Source organism: Cervus canadensis, chromosome 3 (assembly GCF_019320065.1).
Source record: "Cervus canadensis isolate Bull #8, Minnesota chromosome 3, ASM1932006v1, whole genome shotgun sequence".
In the NCBI taxonomy this organism is placed as follows: Eukaryota; Metazoa; Chordata; class Mammalia; order Artiodactyla; family Cervidae; genus Cervus; species Cervus canadensis.
Genome location: NC_057388.1, coordinates 18954774 through 18975729, shown reverse-complemented (window position 1 = coordinate 18975729; position 20956 = coordinate 18954774). Strand labels below are relative to the sequence as shown.

General features: G+C 37.0%; 1 protein-coding gene, 1 non-coding gene and 1 pseudogene across 2 annotated transcripts in view; 1 reads left to right on the top strand and 2 right to left on the bottom strand.

Moving 5' to 3' along the window:
- Positions 1-274: 274 nt before the first annotated feature.
- Positions 275-346, bottom strand: TRNAR-GCG. The gene has a single exon. It is a non-coding gene; the product is annotated as a tRNA-Arg (tRNA).
- A 1921-nt stretch (positions 347-2267) lies between these two features.
- LOC122439078 lies at positions 2268-2387 on the bottom strand (annotated as a pseudogene).
- Positions 2388-8294: 5907 nt separating this feature from the next.
- VWDE (von Willebrand factor D and EGF domains) overlaps positions 8295-20956 on the top strand; it is an 83194-nt gene continuing 70532 nt past the window's right edge. The window contains 4 exon segments of the mRNA XM_043464242.1: positions 8295-8457; positions 15960-16107; positions 16109-16142; positions 17863-18094. Of these exon segments, the coding sequence (XP_043320177.1) occupies positions 8295-8457; positions 15960-16107; positions 16109-16142; positions 17863-18094 (577 nt within the window).

Genomic DNA, 20956 nt, shown 5'->3' with positions numbered 1-20956 from the left:
TATCCAAAAAAATAAAATATGTAGAGACAGAAAGGAGATTAGCTGTTGCTTGAAAGACTGGAGATGGAGAAAGACTATGAATTGGCATAAGATTTATCTTTAGAGCGATAGAATGTTCTAAAATTAGATTGTTATGTTTGTGACCATGTGAAGTCACTCAGTCATGTCTGACTCTTTGCAATCCCATGGCCTGTAACCTACCAGGCTCCTCTGTCCATGGGATTTTACAGGCAAGAGTACTGGAGTGGGTTGCCATTTCCTTCTCCAGGGGATCTTCCCAACCCAGGGATTGAACCTGGGTCTCCTGCATCGCAGGCAGACGCTTTACCATCTGAACCATCAGGGAAGCCTATAATGTTTGCACAGCTCTGTAAATATGCTACCATGCACTGAATTACACAATATAAAAGCAGGTCAATTTTATTATGTAAATTAACAATACATCTCAATAAAACTATTTTAAAAAATGAGTTTGTATCTTATAAAAATCCAACTTATTTCAAATTGAACTAGTGTGAATGTTTTGGACAGTTAGACAAAAATGAAATATCCTGACAGCTATTAGCCTGCTTTGTAAGTCTATCAATTTCCTAAATAATGGAGTTACTGCTTCAATATTATCAAGCATTCCTTCTGGAGTTAAAGAATTTAATTAATTACATATTACAAGTTATCATTGTGAGGCTCAAAATGCTTTGGGATTTAGAAAAGGATGACAACATAAACCATATAAATAAAAACAGAAATGTCACATAGCTTTACCATCTGCTACAACATTTTATTTAAGCTTCTAGAAGAATCTAAATAATATTCAAGTGTAATCATGACACTAGCCAGACATTTCAATTATAAAGGTGTTGTATAACATATACTTTAGATGCACGCATTATTGCTTATGTATATGAATGGCTATTGACAGGGAAAATATACCTTTTCCAACTCCATTTAAAGTAACTTTAGTATTCTAGTCTCATTTTTAAGCCACACTGTAGAAGACAGGAAGTTGAAACAAGTTAATTTTTATATTAAAATAATGATTTTTTTAAAAGCTGCTTTTATTGTTTGTGCACCAGAAACTAGCATGATGTTGTAGGTCAATTATACCAATACTTCAAACAACCGAAGAAATAAACGCTTAGAAAAAGAGATCAGATTTGTGGTTATTGGAGGCTGGGGACAGGGGGATTGGGAATTGGACGAAGACAGTCAAAAATACAAACTGCCAGTTATAAAATAGGTAAGTACCAGGGATGTAACATACAACATGATAAATACAATTAACACTGCTGTATGTTATATACAAAAGTTGTTAAGAGTGTAAATCCTAAGAGTTTTCATCACAAGGAAAATACTTTTTTTTCTTTTATTTTGTAGCTACATGAGTTGACGGATGTTCACTAAACTTACTGTGAGAATCATTTCATGAGGTATGTAAATCACATCACTATGCTAGCTACCTTAAACTTATACAGTGCCGAATGTCAACTATTTCTCAATAAAAGTGGAAAAGAAAAAATAGAAAATAAAGTTGCTTTTATTATATACAAATAACAGAAACAAAATCTTTGAAAAGTAGTAATTTATCAGTCTTCTGTAAAATATGCTGAATTATAAGGAAAACTGCTTAGGTACTAAGACATGGTCACCATGTTGCAGTCTATGTGATTTTGTACTGTTGGCTGATATGTAATCAGGTTGTCATCTCTATATGAATTTCTATTTAAAGTACACTCAGTCAGGGGTTGAAAGTGAAAGTCAGTCGTGTCCGACTCTTTGTGACCCCATGGACTATACAGTCCTTGGAATTCTCCAGGCCAGAATACTGGAGTGGGTAGCCTTTCCCTTCTCCAGGGGATTTTCCCAACCCAGGGATCGAATCCAGGTCTCCTGCATTGCAGGTAGATTCTTTACCAGCTGCATTGCAGGTGGATTCTTTACCAGCTGAGCCACAGGGGAAGCCCAAGAATATTGGAGTGATTAACCTATAGCTTCTCCAAGGGATCTTCCTGACTTAGGAATCGAGCCGGGGTCTCCTGCATTGCAGGCAGATTCTTTACCAACTGTTATCAGGGCAGCCCATTAGTAAGGGGTTGAACCATATCTACCGCTACTGACCATCTTCAGGAAACCTCCGTGAAACCAGTAACATCGAGATATGTTTAAAGGAAGGGCTTTCTTTCTGGCTGATGGGTTAAACATTCATTCTTTTTATTTTATCTTACTTTAGGTTACCTTTTATTGAAGTATAGTTGTTGTACAGCATTAGTTTTAGGTCTACACCACAGTGATTCAGTATTTTTATAGATTATACTCCATTTAAAATTCATATATTAAACTGATAAGAACAAATACTATACTTAATCTTAGCCAAAATGCTGAGAAGCAAAATAATGGCTATATGTCCCTATGGTGTACAATAAGGGCTTCCTTGGTGGCTCAACAGTAAAGAATCTGCCTGCAATACTATTCAATATATGCTTGTTGCTGGTTTAGCTTATACATAGTAGTTTGTACCTCTTAAACTCCTGTTTCTATCTTGTCCCTCTCCCTGTCCCCCTCCCCACTGATAACAACTATTTTTTTCTTTATCTGTGAGTCTATTTCTGTTTTGCTATAATCATTTATTTGTTTAATTTTTAAAATTCCACATATAAGTGATATCATACAGTATTTGTCTTTCTCTGAATGACATATTTTGTTAAGCATATTACCCTCTAGGTCATCCATGTTATTGCAAATGACAGAAGTTAATTCTTTTTTTATGGCAGAGTAATATTCCATTATATATATCTATATCTACATGATAGATATATATCTTCTTTTTACATTTCTCTGTTGATGGACACTTAGGTTGCTACTATGTCTTGCCAATTGTGAATAATGCTGCTATAAACATTGAGCTGCATGTATTTTTTCAAATTAGTGTCTTTGTTTTCTTCAGATATATGCCCAGGAGTGGAACTGCTAGGTCATATGATTGTTCTATTTTTATTTTTTTGAGGATCCCTCATACTGTTTTGCATAGTGACTACACCAATTTACATTTCCATCAACAGTGTACTAAGGTTCCCTTTTCTTCACATCCTTAGTCAATTTGCTATTTGAGACTATTGATGATAGGCATTCTGATGGGTGTGATGTGACATCTTATGATTTTGATTTCCATTTCTCTGATGATTAGTGATGTTGCTGAGCATCTTTTCATGTGCCTTTTGTCCATCTGTATAGTCTTTGGAAAAATGTCTCTTCAGGTTGTTGTTGTTTAGTCACTAAGTCATGTCTGACTCTTTGCAACCTTATGGACTACAGCATGCCAGGCTTCGCTGCCCTTCACCATGTCCTGGAGTTTGCTCAAATCCATATCCATTGAGTCAGTGATGCTATCTAACCAGTACATCCTCTGCTGCCCTCTTCTCATTTTGCCTTCTGTCTTTCCCAGCATTAGGGTCTTTTTCAAAGAGTCAGCTCTTCACATCATGTGGCCAAGGTATTAGAGCTTCAGCTTCAGCATCAGTCCTTTCAATGAATATTCAGGGTTTATTTCCTTTAGGAATGATTAGTTTGATTTCCTTGCTGTCCAAGGGACTCTCAGGAGTCTTTTCTAGCATCACAATTTGAAAGCATCAATTCTTCAGTGCTCAGCCTTCTTTATGGTCCAACTCTCATATTGTACATGACTACTGGAAAAACCAGAGCTTTAACTGTATAGATGGACCATTGTTGGCAAAGTGATGTTTCTGCTTTTTAATATGTTGTCTAAATTTGTTATAGCTTTCCTTCCAAGGAGTAAGCATCTTTTAATTTCATGGCTGCAGTCACTGTCCGCAGTGATTTTGGAGCCCAAGAAAATAAAATCTGTTACTGTTTCCACTGTTCAGTTTATCTGCCCATTTTAAAAATCAGATTATTTGGTTTTTTGATATTGAGTTGTATGAGCTATTTATATATTTTGGATATTTATTCCTTATCTATCATTTCATTTGCAAATATTTTCTTCCAAGTAGATTGTCTTTTTGGTTTTTTTTGATGGTTTCTTTGTTGTGCAAAGCTTTTGCATTTAATTAGGTTCACTTGTTTATTTTCCCTTAGTAGACAGAGGAACCTGGCAGGCTACAGTCCATAGAGTCACACAGAATCACACATGACTAAAGCAACTAAGCATACAGACAGGCCCCCAAAAAATATTACTATGATTTATGTTAAAGGGGGTTCTGCCTACATTCTCTTCTAGGAGTTTTATGGTTCCAGATCTTACATTTAGGTCTTTAATCCATTTTTAATTTATTTTTGTATATGGTGTGAGAAAATGTTCTAAATTCATTCTTTTATGTGTAGCTATCCAATTTTCCCGGCAGCACTTATTTGAAGAGCCTGTCTTTTTCCATTGTATTTTCTTACCCACTTTGCTGTAGATTCACTGACCATAAGTGCATGAGTTTGTCTCTGGGCCCTCTATCCCATTTCATTGATTTTTTGGTCTGTTTTTGTGCCTGTGCCATGCTCCTTTGTTTACTGTAGCTTTGTAGTATAGTCTGAAGTCAAGGCACATAGGACCTCCTGCTTTGTGCTTTTTTCTCGATTTCTTTAGCTTATTCTTTTACTTTTTTCTATTGTGACAAAATATATATAACATAAATTTACCATTTTAACCATTTTCAATGTATAACTCAGTAGCAATAAGTACATTCACATTATTCTGCAACCATCACCATCATCCATCTCCAAAATGTTTTCATCCTCCCAAATTCAGACTTTGTTCTCATTAAACAATAACTCCCCATTGCCCTCTCCTTCTCCCCCAGCTTCTGACAACCTCCATTCTACTTTCTGTCTCTGTGACCTTGCCTACTGTAGTTATCTCATATAAGTGGAAACATGTAGTATTTGTCCTTTTGTGCCTGGCATCTTTCACTTAGCAAACTTCATTGTCAGAAAGTCCTTTATAAAGCTGAATAATACTGTATTGTATTAATATATACTACATTTTGCTTACCATTCATACATCGATGGACACTTGTGTTTAATCCATGCTTTAGCTACTGTGAGTAATGTTGCTATGATCATGGATGTAGATTCATTCTTAAAACAAGCTCTCATGCCAGGCATGCAGCTCCCTGCTCTTAGCTTATTTACATTGTTTCCTAGAGATGTGCTACAATAAACATTACAAAATTCACAGTTAATGGTTGCTCTCAATGTATTGTTTTTAATATGTCAAGTTTGCCGACTCCTCATTAAGAAAAAGGTATTTACTATTGTTGGGAATGAAATGTCTGTCCCATTTAGTTTCTGTGTCTGGAAGCAATGCCTCCTGAATATAAACTCAGTGCCAGACCCTCAAGATTAATTTGCAGAGCTCAAAAATTGATCTGATGATGCTATTCTCTTCTCCAAGGCCATTTCTATCAAACTTTCCCTCCCCGCACAAAGAAAAAAAAAAAAAAAAAAACAGATGTGTCCACGTGAGAGACAGGTTTTCTCATTTAGTAAAACTTACATGGGCCAAGGAATTCATGTATTATGTAAGTGTGCATTTTTCAGGTTCCTCCAAATTATACTCAGCACTGTAAGAGGATAACACTGAGAAATAATGCTATAATAAAAAGATAAAAGGAAAAGTACAATTATGTGATACTGCATCTTGATTTTATTACCTGCAAACTATTATATATATTTCATGTCAGCTACCTTGTGCCACACACTACCTAAGTGCTCTCTCTCCAGAACCCCCTTCCTCCACTCCCACTGCCACATATACTTAAACTACTGTTTCTTAAACTCTATGGGGTGGGTATTATTACCGTCAATCTCACTGCACAAAATAAATGAGGTTCAGAGGGGTTAAGTGTGCCATCCAAGGTAACACAGTAAACAGGTAGCAGATCTAGGCTTAGAATCTAGGCGTCCTGACCTCAGGATTTGTGCACTTATCACTGTCTTTTTGTCCCCTGAATTTGGAGGTTTTGGCCATATAAGTTCAGCATAATTTTGCAAATGAACCTGAAAAGAACTGAGTTATTTCCTTTTTCAAGGACATTACTGTCTGAAATTTTTTCTTGATAGGTGTTTCTTTTCATTCAAGTTATATTGTACTTATTAGTTCCTGGCTTCACTTTATCTTCCATACAGGCATTCTGTATTATTTCTCTCTCAGTGATATTTTACACATTTTACACAGTGCATTTTACATATACCATTGGTATTTAGAGTACCATGCCTTCATTGGTTATTCTCTTTTTCAAAAATAAAAAATTTAATATGAATATTAACCAAACTTTTTATGAACCTCACTAAATAATGTATGTTAAAATATGCTTTTTATTAACTTTTGTTTTTCCCCACAGTACTTTAACTAGTTTTTATTCAGCCTATTCTTGCAGACTCAAGTCAGCATAGATGAATTTTCCATTGAAAACAACTAAGTTATTTTCAGCTTTTTCCACTTAACTCACTAGTGTGAAAGAAATTTTGTTCTCTGTTACAGGTCTATTGTAAACTCATAAACTGGTATTCATCAATCAAAAGTGAAAGGAAAAATGAGACCCATTTTACCTTAATTTTTTATGCTCAGGGTTTGCTGAAAGTTATGTAAGTGATGTTGTCTTCCAGTAAAGTATAAAAGTTGATTGCATTTTTATAGATATTGTTGTGTTGTTCACCGTGTCATGTCCAACTCTTCTGAGACTCCATGGATTGTAGCCTGCTAGGCTCATCTGTCCATGGGATTTCCCAGGCAAGAATTACTGGAGTGGGTTGCCATTTGCTTCTCCTGGAGATCTTCCTGACCTAGGGATCGAACTCAAATCTCTTGCATTGCAGGCAGATTCTTTACTGCTGAGCTCCCAGGGAAGCCTCTCTATAGATATTGTTGGACAATAAATTTACAAAAAATGTCTGATATGATTTAATCCTGACTATAACCATTACTTTATTTCTGGTAATTTCACAAATAAACTGAAGAAAACTTAATGTTTACTTTTCTGTCCCAGTGTTATTAGGGCTTTGATAAGCTGAAACAAAAGATGCAGACTAAAAAATCTCTGGGTTTTAAACCTGCTCACATCAAATTGTTCTTTTGCGATTAGACTTCAAGATGAAACTCATCTGTCCATCTCTACCAGAAACTTATGTTTCATTTTTTTCTATAAGATTGGGTGCCTCTTCTGCATGTAAAAGAGGGCTAAACACAAGCTTTGTCCAACATTAAGAATTTTTTTTTCCAAGATGAATACTCATCTTGAAGTTTGAAACTGGTTTCAAACTTTTAAATGGAGATTTCTTTCAAACAAATTATAATCAATTTTTAAAAGAACTTCTTTATTCATTTGGGCACCTACTGCCTCTATCACTGTGCACAGTCCACATTTCAATCCTCCGAAACTATAGATGGAACTATGGCGTGAACCCTGATGCCCACCAGAACTCCTGGACCACCATCTGTAGACCAGTGTCTTATTTCCCCTTAGGTACCGGTTCTGAGGGTGAAGCCCCAGCTGATTAATCAAAGGACTCAAGAAGTGAGAATACCAGAGAAAAACCATGAGAGTAATGTTTCATATAAATATCTAAATGCTCTCCTCTTTGCTTCTGAAAAACCTGCCATATAAACACAGGAAGAGAGCTGCTAATGGTGAAACATTAATCTCTACTTCCTCCCATCATTCATCACTGAGGCCTGAAGTGGCAAGAGCAACTTCTACGAAGCACCTTTTAGGACAAACCAGCACCCCTCATTATCAGGTAAACAGTCCATCTGTGAGTGTAATTAGGGGCACTGCCCCTTCCAACAAATCCTACAAGGCTTTTTTTTTTTTTTTAATTGGAGGTACACCTGAAGAGTTTCTGGGACCAAGTTCTCCTAAAGCATTTGTTAGAACGGGGAGACGCGAGATTCCAAGTCACAACCTGGGAGTCTTTCCCCTGAAAGTACGACTGCTGGGGCAACCCGGGTGGTGGAGCTTAGCCAGGTCCCGCGGGGCGCGCGGCAGTGTCCGGGGACACGTTGGGCGTGGTTCTCCGGCGGGCAGGCTCTCGGTGTTGTCACCGGAAAGGACCCCCGGGTCCCACAGCGCGGACGCGCAGACGACCCTGAAGGGCTAGCAGAAACGGACTGAGTCTTGTGGTAGGAGGACGGAGGCGCTGCGGTGGCACCTTCTCGCCCGCACCCACGGCCAGGGCTTAGCGACGTCTTTGGCCCACCTGTGGCAGCAGCGACGCCTGGCGGAGTTTGGTGCTGACGCTGGCGTGGATGCTCTTGGTCCCCGGGAAGGGTTGGCCAGGTAGGGCGCTGGCGGATGGGAGCTGGGGCGCCACCTGGGCCTTTGGAGGAGGGGGCTCACTTCCCGGACGACCCGTGGAGCGTGCCTGTGCATCTGTATGGCCGCATCCAGTATCTGTTCCACACCGACCTCCGCGCTAGCCTTCCGCCCTCTTTGAAACGGTCACTTTACAGCCTTGGTGCTATTCAGTTTTCCTTTGCGCACAAGCGATTGTTGCCTTCTCTCCTGCTGTTAAGACCCTCCCTTCCGTTTTTGTCCTTTTGTTTCCCGCTGATACCCGCTTCTTAATGTCCCTTTAATTTCCTGTAAGAAACTTTTGCTGAATCTTCCAGGTGTCCTAGGCGACAACTGGATTTGAAATAATCCGAAAGGAGTTCAACTCCAAACTACACCACTTCTTCTCTACCCCTGGAAATAATAAATTAACATTTTACCCCTACAATAATTCAGTAAGTTTTGTATAAGATATCTTTCGTATATCGGTTAGAATCAGTTTTGCTACTGTAAAATAGATCTCTGAGAAGAAATCACTTCAATCCAGGACAAAGAACACTTGGTTTAAAATACAGTAAGTTATGACAACATTCGTTAGTCCTTCCTGATTGCTTTCTGTTTGCACAGACAGGAGCATTAAATAAAACTTACTTGTAAGTTTCCGTATGATTTTCAGAAATCAATCTGTGTAAAACTATCTGCAGCTTCTAAAACAAAGATTGGCTCAACATTTATAAAAGATAAGTGCATAATTTTACTTTATCAGCTTGTTGCTCTTCATCAAGTTGACTAAGGTAAGTTTGCTCTGTAAAACAGGGAAAGCAAGCACTCTCCCATGAAAAACTGTAAAAAGATTAGAACCCCATTAAGGTATTTCCAAAAATGAGAGGCCTCAACAAGCTATCATTGATCCGTACTTTCTTTGGCTGCTTACACATTAACTAGATCTTCATTAAGAACTGTTCAAAATACATGTAATAATATGTAATATTAATATGTGCTTCTTACATTTAGATAATATGTTTCCAGAAAAATGACCAATATTTACAGAGGAATTTGCTTCAGTGTTTACTATAGCTCACGTTACCCCTTCTTGCCCTTTATAATAACCCACTCCAGTATTCTTGCATGGAGAATCCCATGGACAGAGGAGCCTGGTGGGCTACAGTCCATGGGGTCATAAAGAATTGGACACAACTGAAGCGACTTAGCATGCACAACCTCTCTACTAAAGGTGAATATTAACCGTTACCATATTCTAAGCTCCTTGCATGGTAAAGTTGAAAATAAAGTTTATGATAAACTTATTTATGTCCTTATAGTAGAGATAAAAGGGGAGACAAATGGAACATTTTTTCCAAATAGCTTTACCAAGATATAGTTCATATGCCATGCAAATAATTTACAGTGTACAGTGGTTTATTATGGTATAAAATGATCTCTGGGTTTATTTATATTCACAATTATGTGCAACCATTACTATAGTGAATTTTAGAACATGTTTATCACCTTGAAAAGAAATACTTTACTCTAGCTATACTCCCCTTATACCCTCCTCCAAACTCTCCACCTTCCCAATCATAACCAATCACTAATCTATAGAGTTTCTGCTCTGTAGATATGCCTATTCTGGATATTGTATCTAAATGGGATCATATAATAGACTGACTTCTTTCATTTAGCATTATGTTTTCAAGGTTCATCATGTTCTAACATGTATCAGTACTTTCTCTCTTTTTGTGATGGAATAATATTCCACTGTAAGCGTATACCATGTTTTGGATATAAATTAATCAGTTGGTGAACATTTGGGTTGTTTCCACCTTGTGGCTAATATAAATAGTGCTGCTATAAATATCTGGGTATAGGTTTTTGTATGGACATATTTTCATTTCTTTTAGAAATATACCTAGGAATGGACTAATTGGATCGTAGGGCAATTCTGTGCTTAACCGTATCAGGAATAGCCAAATTATTTTCCAAAGTGACTGCACTGTTTTTCATCCCTGCAGCAGTATATGAAGGTTTTAATGTATTCACAGTCTTATCAGCACTGATTATCTGAAATTTTGATTCTGACAATTCCAGTGGATGTGAAATGATATCTTATTGTGCTTAGATTTACATTTCTCTGGTGGCTAATGATGTCCAAACATCTTTTTCATGTGCTTGAACATCTTGCATATCTTCTTTGGAGAAATACCTACTCAAATCCTCTACCAATTTTTGTATTGGGTTGTTGGCCTTTTTGTTGAGCTGTGTGAGTTTTTGTATAGTCTAGGTGCAGTTTTCTTAGTAGGTATGTGGATTTGCAGTTGTTTTCTCCCATTCTGTGGGTTGTCTTTTCACTTTCTTGATCATGTCCTTTGAAGCATGCAAGTCCTTGCTTGCCTGTCCTTTGTTTCTTGTGCTTTACTATCATATCTTGAAATCCATTGCCAAATCTAAAGTCATGAAGATTTACCCTAATGTTTTTGTCCTAAGTCTTAACATTTAGTTCTTATATTTTGGTCTTTGATTAATTCGGAATTAATTTTTGTATATGGTATAACCAAAGGGTCCAATTTCTTTTTTTTGCATGTGGCTATCCAGTTTTGTTGAAAAAATTGTCATCCCTCCCTTAGGTACACGGGTTTATTTCCGGACTGCTAGTTTTCTTTACCAGTCTCTGTCTCTCCTTATGCCACCACTACACTGTGGTGTTTACTGTAGCTTTGCAGTAAATTTTGAAATGAGAAAATGTGAGTCTTCATATTTTGTTCTTCATTTTTTCTTGTGATATCTTTTTCTGGCTTTGATATCAGGATAATACTGGGCTCATAGAATGAGTCTGGAAGTATTCCCTCTTTTTCTAGTTTTTGGAAATGTTTATGAAGAATTGATATTATTTTTTGAATGTTTGGTAGAATTGAGCATTGATGCCCATCTAGACCTGGCCTTTTCTTCCTCTATATTTGAGTCTTGTCTTTTTACTGATTCAGTCTTTTCACATCATATAAATCTATTTGGATTGCTTACTTTTTCTTGAGTCAGTTTTGTACTTTGTATCTTTTCAGGAATGTGTCAATTTTATAAAGGTTCTATAATGCATTAGCATGCAACTGTAATAGTATTGCTTAATAAGCTGTGTAGTTGTGTGCCCTGTTTCATTTCTAATTCTATCAAGTAAGTTTTCTCTCCTTTTTCCTTGGCAACTCTAGAACTGTATCAACTTTGTTGATTATTTTTTTTAAACATCTTTTGATTTCACTGATTTTCTCCATTGTTTTTCTATTCTCAGTTTCATTAATTTCTTCTTTAGTCTTTCAAATTTCTTTCCTTTTTCCATTAGATTTAGTATGTGCTTTTTTTAAATCTTCAGGTGAAAGGTTAGTTGATTATACTGCGATCTTTTCTTTTTTAATATAATTTTCCTCTAAGCACTACTTCAGCAGCATCTCACAAATTTTGGTGTGTTGTATCTTTATTTTCATCCTTTTCAATATATTTTCTTATTTCCATTTCTTTTATCTCTTGGTTTGCTCATTGTTTAATTTCCACATATTTGTAAGTTTCTTAAATTTCTTTCAGCTGTTGACATATATTCATTCTACTGCAGTTAAACAACATATTTTGTATGATTTTGTCTCTTCAAATTTATTGAAATTTGTCTTAGGGTCGAATGTATTGTCCATCCTGGAAAATGTTCCATGTGCTTTTCAGAAAAATTTATATTCTTCTGTTGTTGGGCATAGTGTTCTATAGATGTCTATTAGGTCATGTTGGTTAAAGTGTGTTGTTCTGGCTCTTTTTCCTTTATGATCTTCTGTCTATTTTTCTATTCATGTTGAAAGTGGGATATTAAAGTCCCAACTATTGCCTTTGAAGTAAGTATTTGTTTTTCTTGTTTCTATCAGATTTTGCTTCATGTATTTTTCCGCTCTGTTATTAGGTGTCTGTGTTTATAATATCTTTCTCGTGGATTGAAACTTTTACGGTTATAAAATGTCCCTCTGTATCTCTAGTAACTTTTTTAAAAAATATTTTTGTCTTATATTAGTATGCCAGTCCAGTTTTATTGTGGTTCCTGTTTGCCTGATGTTATTTTTCATTCTTCTACTTTCAATCTATTTGTATTATCTTCAAGAGGCATTCATCTTTTAATATATAAAGGAGGACAAAGTAAAGAGATTTAGCAGATTCATCACCTCTCTATTTGACCTTGCTTTTCACACTTTTGTGTCATTGTAGAATCCATAATACAATTTTGAATATTAGAAGCTTAATATTAACTTTTTATTTATCATTGAATTTGAAGCTAAACAGTGGTTTTTCTCTTTCCCACATCCTTGGGAAAGCTATATAATTTTTTTTTCTAATTCACAAATATTTGAAATTCCTGTTGAGCAATATGCTGCTGCTGCTAAGTTGCTTCAGTCGTGTCTGACTCTGTGCAACCCCGTAGACGGCAGCCCACCAGGCTCCCCCGTCCATGGGATTCTCCAGGCAAGAACACTGGAGTGGGTTGCCATTTCCTCCTCCAATGCATGAAAGTGAAAAGTGAAAGTGAAGTCGCTCAGTCCTGTCCGACTCTTAGCGACCCCACGGACTGCAGCCTACCAGGCTCCTCCATCCATGAGATTTTCCAGGCAAGAGTACTGGAGTGGGTTGTCATTGCCTTCTCCACTGAGCAATATGCTCAGTCACTAAGTCATGTCCTACTCTTTGCAACCCCATGGACTATATAACCCACCAGGCTCCTCTGTCCACAGAATTTCCAAAGAATACTGGAGTGGGTTGCCATTTTCTTCTCCAGTATACCAAAGTTTTTCTAATTATAAACTCAGATATTATGAAATGCCTGTCTTTAGGTATATAAATATATTTATCAAAAATAAAATATTTAGTTTATCATATTTGTCTGTCACCCAGTTATGAATTAGGAAGTAAGCTAGTCTTAGCCATTGTATTAACCAATATATTAACATCATACAGGTTACTTATACCTACAAACAAAACTAGAAAACTATTTACATATTGTATCATTATATATCTATTATTTATAACTTGGTATGTTTTCCCAAAGTATTTGAAACCCGAATATTGCAGATTCTATTATATACTACCTAGCTTCTTTAAATCCCTTTGAGAAGACAAAATAAGTAGAAATGTAAGTTTTAATGTATATTTATATGTACTTTTAAGGGAAAAAAATGTTATATTGTACATTTGCTAGAAAGCTTCACATATCATTCATGTCATGAAATTGTCTTATGAGTGAGATATGCTTGTAGAGTTATTCTTTTAGTACTTTGAGAAGTTAGGCTTTCTGATTCCTGAATGGCAGCCCAGACCAGCCACAGTTAACTATGCTCCCTTCTAGAGTTAAGGTTGTAATGAGGTTTTTAAGAGTGCCACTCGTTCATTGCTAATAAAATTTAATTTTTTTCTGCAGAGACCTTGAACATTTAAAGAGTGACTAGTCGGTTTAGAGGGGAAAATTGTGAAATAAATAATACAAAATATCAGCTATTGTTAATTATACAATTAAGAATTTTCCTCTAAAATAAATATCAAAAATTTAAAAATTTCTGTTCAAATATTATATGGTTCTTCAGTACTGTCATTGTCATAATGTGATTGTTTCTAAATTTATGACATCATTAATTTTGGATTAGGAAACAGTTACTCAAAGCAGCAAATCAAAGGAAATGTGAGAACTTCAGAAGTGCTTAGCAAGAAGAAATACTGCACAGAATAAACATGGAGTTATTGACTTTCTCCCCAAGATAAAACTCTATTGCAGGATAAGCTCAGAGAAGACATTTCAATAATTACACAAACCTCACTAGTGATCTCGTTTTTAAAGTATTTTCCTTGGTTTCTAACCATGTGCAATCTTCTGATGCTGACAGGGAATTAGAATTATTTCAAAATTAAATCAAATAATAGCACATCCTCTGACTTCTACTCTCATACGTTTTATAAAATATTTATCTAGTGTTGACAAATTGAGATTGTCAAAGTCACTAGAGCCTTTGGGGACATTTTAACTGGTGAAACTAGAGACAAAAGGAAAAAGAACGTTTTGTGGTCATTCCTAAAATCTTTTACTGAAAAAGATTCTTTAGGGAGATCTTTTATCTTGCAAAACAATACCTTTTTTCCCCCAGTTTAATTGCTATAACTATAAGCAAAATAAAAGCAAAACATTTTATAAGCTATACTTGTGAGACTGACATGCAAATTAATATCTCTACTTTATTGTGCTCCTTGTTTTGTCTGGAAACTGATATTTGTTTATCAACACTCTAACCTTAGGTTATATAATAACTATTTGAGAGTTTTATTCAGTTAGATAGACTTTTTCCATAGTTAGATACTTTAGTAATAATTAAATTTTTCTTTCCCTTTTCTATTTCAAAGATACTATCCTTACTGTAGTGTTTCCCTTGGACAAACAGAATACCTAACGTTGGGAGATTTTCTGCCTACTGTGTAAACAAGATACTCCAAACAAAGGCAGTTTCATCTGTTTCTCGTTATGTAAGAGACAAGAGCCTCAAACAAGAGCTGTATTTCCAGGATAACTGTTTTCATCACTTTCTCTTCTCTCTTCTTGCTGGGAAGAGGCACTTTATGTTCTCTCTCTGCGAATTTGACAGAAAAAGTATCTTCCAAGCCAACCTCTGCTCAGAAAATGGCTTTCCTAAAAAGCTACAGAACTAGCTTTTCCTCAATTTTCTTCTCTTGTATTTCCTTCAAAACTGTTCCCCTCCACCTCATTCACTTTCCTGTGCTTAGAAATGAAAATCAACTTCAATACTTTTATAGTTAAAAAAGAATAAAATTTTAAAACTTCATATTTTTTTCCTGTACTAGAAAAAAATGCAAGAAACTTTAGTATGAGGGCATTTTATAAAAATTACACTAGTGTTAAAAGATTAGTTTACTTTGCTGCATTTCAGGACCTGGCAGAGATGGGATTTGGGGGTGCATGTGGCTACTGTGGCAGAAAGCAGGTCATAGAGTGTCAGTTATGGCATTCAAACCTGGAGGACCCAGTTGTAGGAATAAACAAATCTTGACCCAAAGCAATCAGCAATTTTGTTGTTTAGTCACTAAGTTGTGCCCGACTCTTTGCGCCCCCAGGGACCGTGACCTGAGAGGCTCCTCTGGCAAGAATACTGGCGTGAGTTGCCATTTCCTTCTCCAGGGGATTTTCCTGATCCAGGGTTCGAAACCATGTCTCCTGCATTGCAGGCAGATTATCTATCACTGAACCACTAGGGAAGCCCTTGTCCAAATTAAATGAATATAGGGACTCCCCTGGAGGTCCAGGGGTTAAGACCCCATGCTTCCAATGCAGGGGACACGAGTTTGATCCGTGTTCAGGGAACTAAAATCCCACATGCTGCATGGCCCAAAAAAAAAAAAAAAAAAACCCATGAAAATAAAGTCCTTGAAGCTCAAATATCTCAAAAACACATTCTAAAGAATTTGTTGATTAGCTGATTGTATTTATGGAAAGTGCATATTAAGTCATTTTTGTTTTAGCAAGCGATCATGATATTTCAGATGGCCTTTATGTACACTTGGGGTTTTTTTTTTTTTTTTGCTCTGTTTTTGTTTTGGGAATCAATTTTAATTGAGGACTGAACTATGTCAATGAAGAAATTTATAAAGACATCTACCTTTCCAATCTAGCTCGGGAGTGCTTTCCTGGGGGACACCAGTTTCTTCAGAGCCCTTATGGAAATGTCCATTTTGACTCCTTGCACCTCCAGCAGTCAGCCATTCAAGACCTGATATGTGACCACTCCCTTTCCCCTGGATGGTATCAATTTCTGCTCTTTGAGACCTGCTGAGATGCCGACCAAATGTGTTGAGGTATCAACTCATTAATGTTAGCTCCATGTGCTTTTTCTTAAGTATTTTTTGCTATAAGGATTGAATCCTGTTACAACCAATTTATAACTCACACTGCAATATTTTAATTTTTCATCAAGATTAAGTTAATCTGAGGGAGTTTTCCCATACTTCTCTATTCTGAAAATAATAGTAATAGTTAATGTAATGCTCAACAGTCCACCAAATGTTTTTATTTACAATGTTTATAGAAGACAGTCTAGCATCATTATTCTCACCATATAATACAGGAAATATATTTTTAGGGATTAACACTTCTAGAGTCACCTAGATAGCAGGTCAGATAGCCAAGTTTTGATCACAGGCAGTCAGTCTCCAGGGTTCGTGTACTTAACCTCAGTAACTTGCAAATAGTAAAATACTGCCTATCTTACGTCCCTCAGTTCTTGCCGGCTTAACAGAAGGATTATGTCTTAACAGAAGCCTCATTTTCTTTATCATTGCACGTGTGCGTGCCAACTTGCTTCAGTCATGTCCGACTCTTTGTGACCCTATGGACTGTAGCCTGCCAGGCTCCTCTGTCCATGGGATTCTCCAGGTAAGAATATTCCTAACCCAAGGATCGAACCCACATCTCTTGAATCTCCTGCACTGGCAGGTGGATTCTTTACCACTGAGCCACCTGGGAAGTCCTTCCTTTATTGTTACCCACATTTTAAATTATTATACCCACATTTTAAAAACTTCAAAAAGTGGGAATTATTTTCCTTTTTTAGGTATGTAACGTAGAAAGAACTTGGGAAAGATATCCAAATTTGGCTTCAAGTGAGGCTTTAACTTCATTTTTTTCCCCAAATTGCTAACCAGTTTGCCCATCACCAGATTTTGAGCATTCCTTTCTTTCTCCCCTGATTTTTTGATGCCTCCTCCACTCTGCACTAACATCTTACAAATATTATTTTCAGAAAATTTTCAAGAAATCTCCAAGATCACTTTATCTTTATGCTATATATTAAGATGACTTCAGATTGACTTGTCTTAGGATGTATCAGCTATTCAGCAAATTCACTGATACTGAATTTCTCTAGTTCACAATATAAATGAATAATAATAAATGCAATAAAAGTATTTTAATTGAAAAATACTGTATTGATTATGAGAAAGTTACTCTTAAATTCATGGCTTTCCAGGTGGCTCAGGTGGTAAAGAATCCATATGCCAATGCAGGAGATGCAGGCAGGGGATGCAGTCAGTCTCTGGGTCAGGAAGATCCCCTGGAGGAGGAAATGGTAACCCACTCCAGTATTCTTGCCTGGAAAATTCCATGGACAGAGGAGTCTGGTAGGCTACAGTCCATGGAGTCACAAAGAATCAGAAATGACTGAGCACACAAACATGTAGCCTTAAATTTACTATTTATGACTTTATCTTTTCCTTTATGGTACAGGCACAAGTTATTAGATTTTTTTGATGATTGATACTTTAATATTTTAAATATTAAAATATGGATGGCATCACTGATTCGATGGACATGAATTTGAGCAGGCTCCAGGAGCTGGTGATGGACAGGGAAGCCTGGGGTGCTGCAGTCCATGGGGTCACAGAGAGTCAGACACGACTGAGCGACTGAACTGACCTTTAATATTTTAAAGGTTGTTTGAAAGAAGATGTAAAATTGATGTTATCTACCATGTATGAAAACAAATTGGTGTTTCAGTTTTTGCTTTCTCTGCTTCAAAAGATGAACCACTGTGGAACACGGGCCCCCATCTGGCTGTCTCTGAAGGATTCAGAAACACAGCCTCCACCTGGGGAACTCACGCAACTGACAGCTTGTGCCACATGGCGGTTTTTGTTCAGCACTATGGAAGACTGATGTCTTTTTCAAATCCCGGTGTCTATACGAAACTGTGGAAAGTTTTTTGTGTACTTCCTACAGCCCACTCAAGGATGCATGGGATATTGTTCAGAAGGTAAGAAAACATGTGTAATGCACATGAGTTGCTAGTGTTGGAACTCTGTTTATTGGTGTGTTTGTGCCATCCTCTGGATGGGGTTTATGGAGCTAATGGAGTTTATGGAGCTCAGTAAGATACTTGGTTTACTATTATTGCTAAAATGAGGCTAAATTTCTGGTTTAAATTGGCCATTTGTTAAGGGTTCTTTGCCAAGATATTCAAATCATCAAAATTATTTGTTAATGTGGAAGTGCAAACAATTAATATCAGCAATGGTAATGTATATTGATACCATTATCTACCAATAACATTCAGTAGGAAGTACCTTTCTCCTTTATGGTATTCTTCAGTTCAGTCGCTCAGTCGTGTCCGACTTTGTGACCCTATGGGCTGCAGCATGCCAGGCTTCCCTGTCCATAACCAACTCCTGGAGCTTACTCAAACTGATGTCCATCAAGTCGGTGATGCCATTCAACAATCTCATCCTCTGTTATCCCATTCCCCTCCCGCCTTGATCTTTCCCATCATCAGGGTCTTTTCCAATGAGTCAGTTCTTCACATCAGGTGGCCAAAGTATTGGAGTTTCAGCTTCAGCGTCAGTCCTTCCAATGAATATTCAGAACTGATTTCCTTTAGGATGGACTGGTTGGATCTCCCTGCAGTCCAAGAGACTCCCAAGAGTCTTCTCCTACATCACAGTTCAAAAGCATCAATTCTTCAGTGCTCGGCTTACTCAAAGTCATAACCCCAGTCTAATCATCAGCAAGTTCACATAAACCCAAATTGAGAAACATTCTACAAAACATGTAAATGGTACTATTTAGAAGTGTCAAAATCAAAGAAAACCATGAAAGAGTAAGAAACTATCAAAGATTGGAGCGGACTAAGCAAGCATGAGTAATGCATCATGAAGATATACTGAACTGAGTAACTGGAACTTTTTAGAAAAGAACACTCTTGAAAAACTGGTAAAAATCTAAACAGAGACTTCAGTTTATTTACTAGTAGAGTCCTAAAGACAATTTTTTAGTTTTGACAAATGTATCACGGTTTTTAGTACGTGAACGTTAGTGGAACATGGATAAAAATTATAAAGGATGGCTGTGTATTATTTTGCAAACTTTGTGTGAATATAAATCATTTTAAAATAAAATGCTTATCACAAAACAAACCAAAATTATTTTGGAAAGCAAAGAAAACTGGATGCAATAGGGATTGACTGGTACAGGGATGCTGTCTTACATGGGCACCTGGGAAATGTCTCTGAATAGGTGATGAACTTGAGCTGAGCTCTGAATGAAGAGAAAGGTGGGAAAAAGCATTCCAGGTTAAAAAGAACAGCCAGTGAGAACGTCTTTAGATAGCTGTAAAGATGGACACTTGAGGAACTGAAGGAGAAACCACATGGCAGAAACACTGAGCAGATGATCCCTAGGAGGTGAGATCAGATAAGATGAATGTGGAAGGAGGATCTATATGGCCTGTAGACCATGGTAAGAACTAACATTTAGTCCTAACTTCAGTAAAGTCTTATGGGATTTTAAATAGGTGAATAACAGAATCTGAGGATTGTATTCAAAAGGCTACCATTCCTGTAGAAGACTCTATCTAGGAGGCTATTGCATTAATTCAGTAGAAAGATGGCAGTGGTTTAGGGGTTGGGGGAGGTGGAAATGGCTTAGACTAGTGGCAAAGGAAAGAGGGTATTGAGTTGAGATGTCTTTCAGAGATGGAAGCTCATGTATTAGATATGGGAGAAGATGGCAAGAGAGAAACCAAGAACAACATCTAGGTTTTTACCTTGAGTAACTTGGATGGGACAGACTGAATATAATCACACTGGCTGAGGAGACAGGAATCAAGAATTATGTTTTGGCCTGTTATCTAAGAGGCGGCATGAGATATACAGACATAAAATACACATCAGATGTGTGACTTTGACACTGATCATGGTATTGACTAAGGATGTTGGAGAATACGGACCCTTACTGGGAGCCCCAAAATATACTGTCATGGAGCTCAGAATTGACAACTAATGAATCCATTCCTTTTCTTTTATAGCTTAATTATGACTCTGAATTCTTTGAAAATAGACAATGTACTCTTTACATCCATAGCAGTATTTAATAGAACTAGTGGCCCAACTCAGCTGCAAGGAACTAAAAATAGAAACTACATAATGGCGATTTTTTTTTACTTTGGAGGCTTAGACAAGTATGAAGCTGATAAAGGAGGGATTTATTCCTGGTTGAAGATGGGGGTTAGTGTGCTGATAGGTAACCAGGTTATGGGGGAAAACCAGTCCCCTACTGATTTATTATCTGATCTCATCCATATGTAGGAGACTGAAAATGATGGGAAATACTGCTGTGGATCAGTAGGCAAACATTGCTTCAGCAAATAATAATTGTATGGGTAACATCTGGGATTCCCAGGTTGGCACTAGTGGTAAAGAACCCACCTGCCAATGCAGGAGACTTAAGAGACAAGGGTTTGATCCCTGGGTTGGAAAGATCTCCTGGAGGTGGGCACAGCAACCCACTCCAGTATTCTTGCCTGGAGAATCCCATGGAAAGAGGAGCTTGATGGGCTACAGTCCATAGGGTCACAAAGAGTCAGACACAACTGAAGTGACAGTATGCGCGTGCGCGCGCACACACACACACACACACACACACACACACACACACACATGCATGGGTTACATCTACGAACATTTTCATCCTGAGATTACTAGACTCACCAAATTAGAAAACCCCAAATGACACAAATACAGCAAAACAATGGCAAAGAATATACATTATAAATTACAATTAATTTCAGTAAGTTACAATCGAAAAGATTAAAAGTTGTAAAGAATACTGGAGGTAAGGAGAG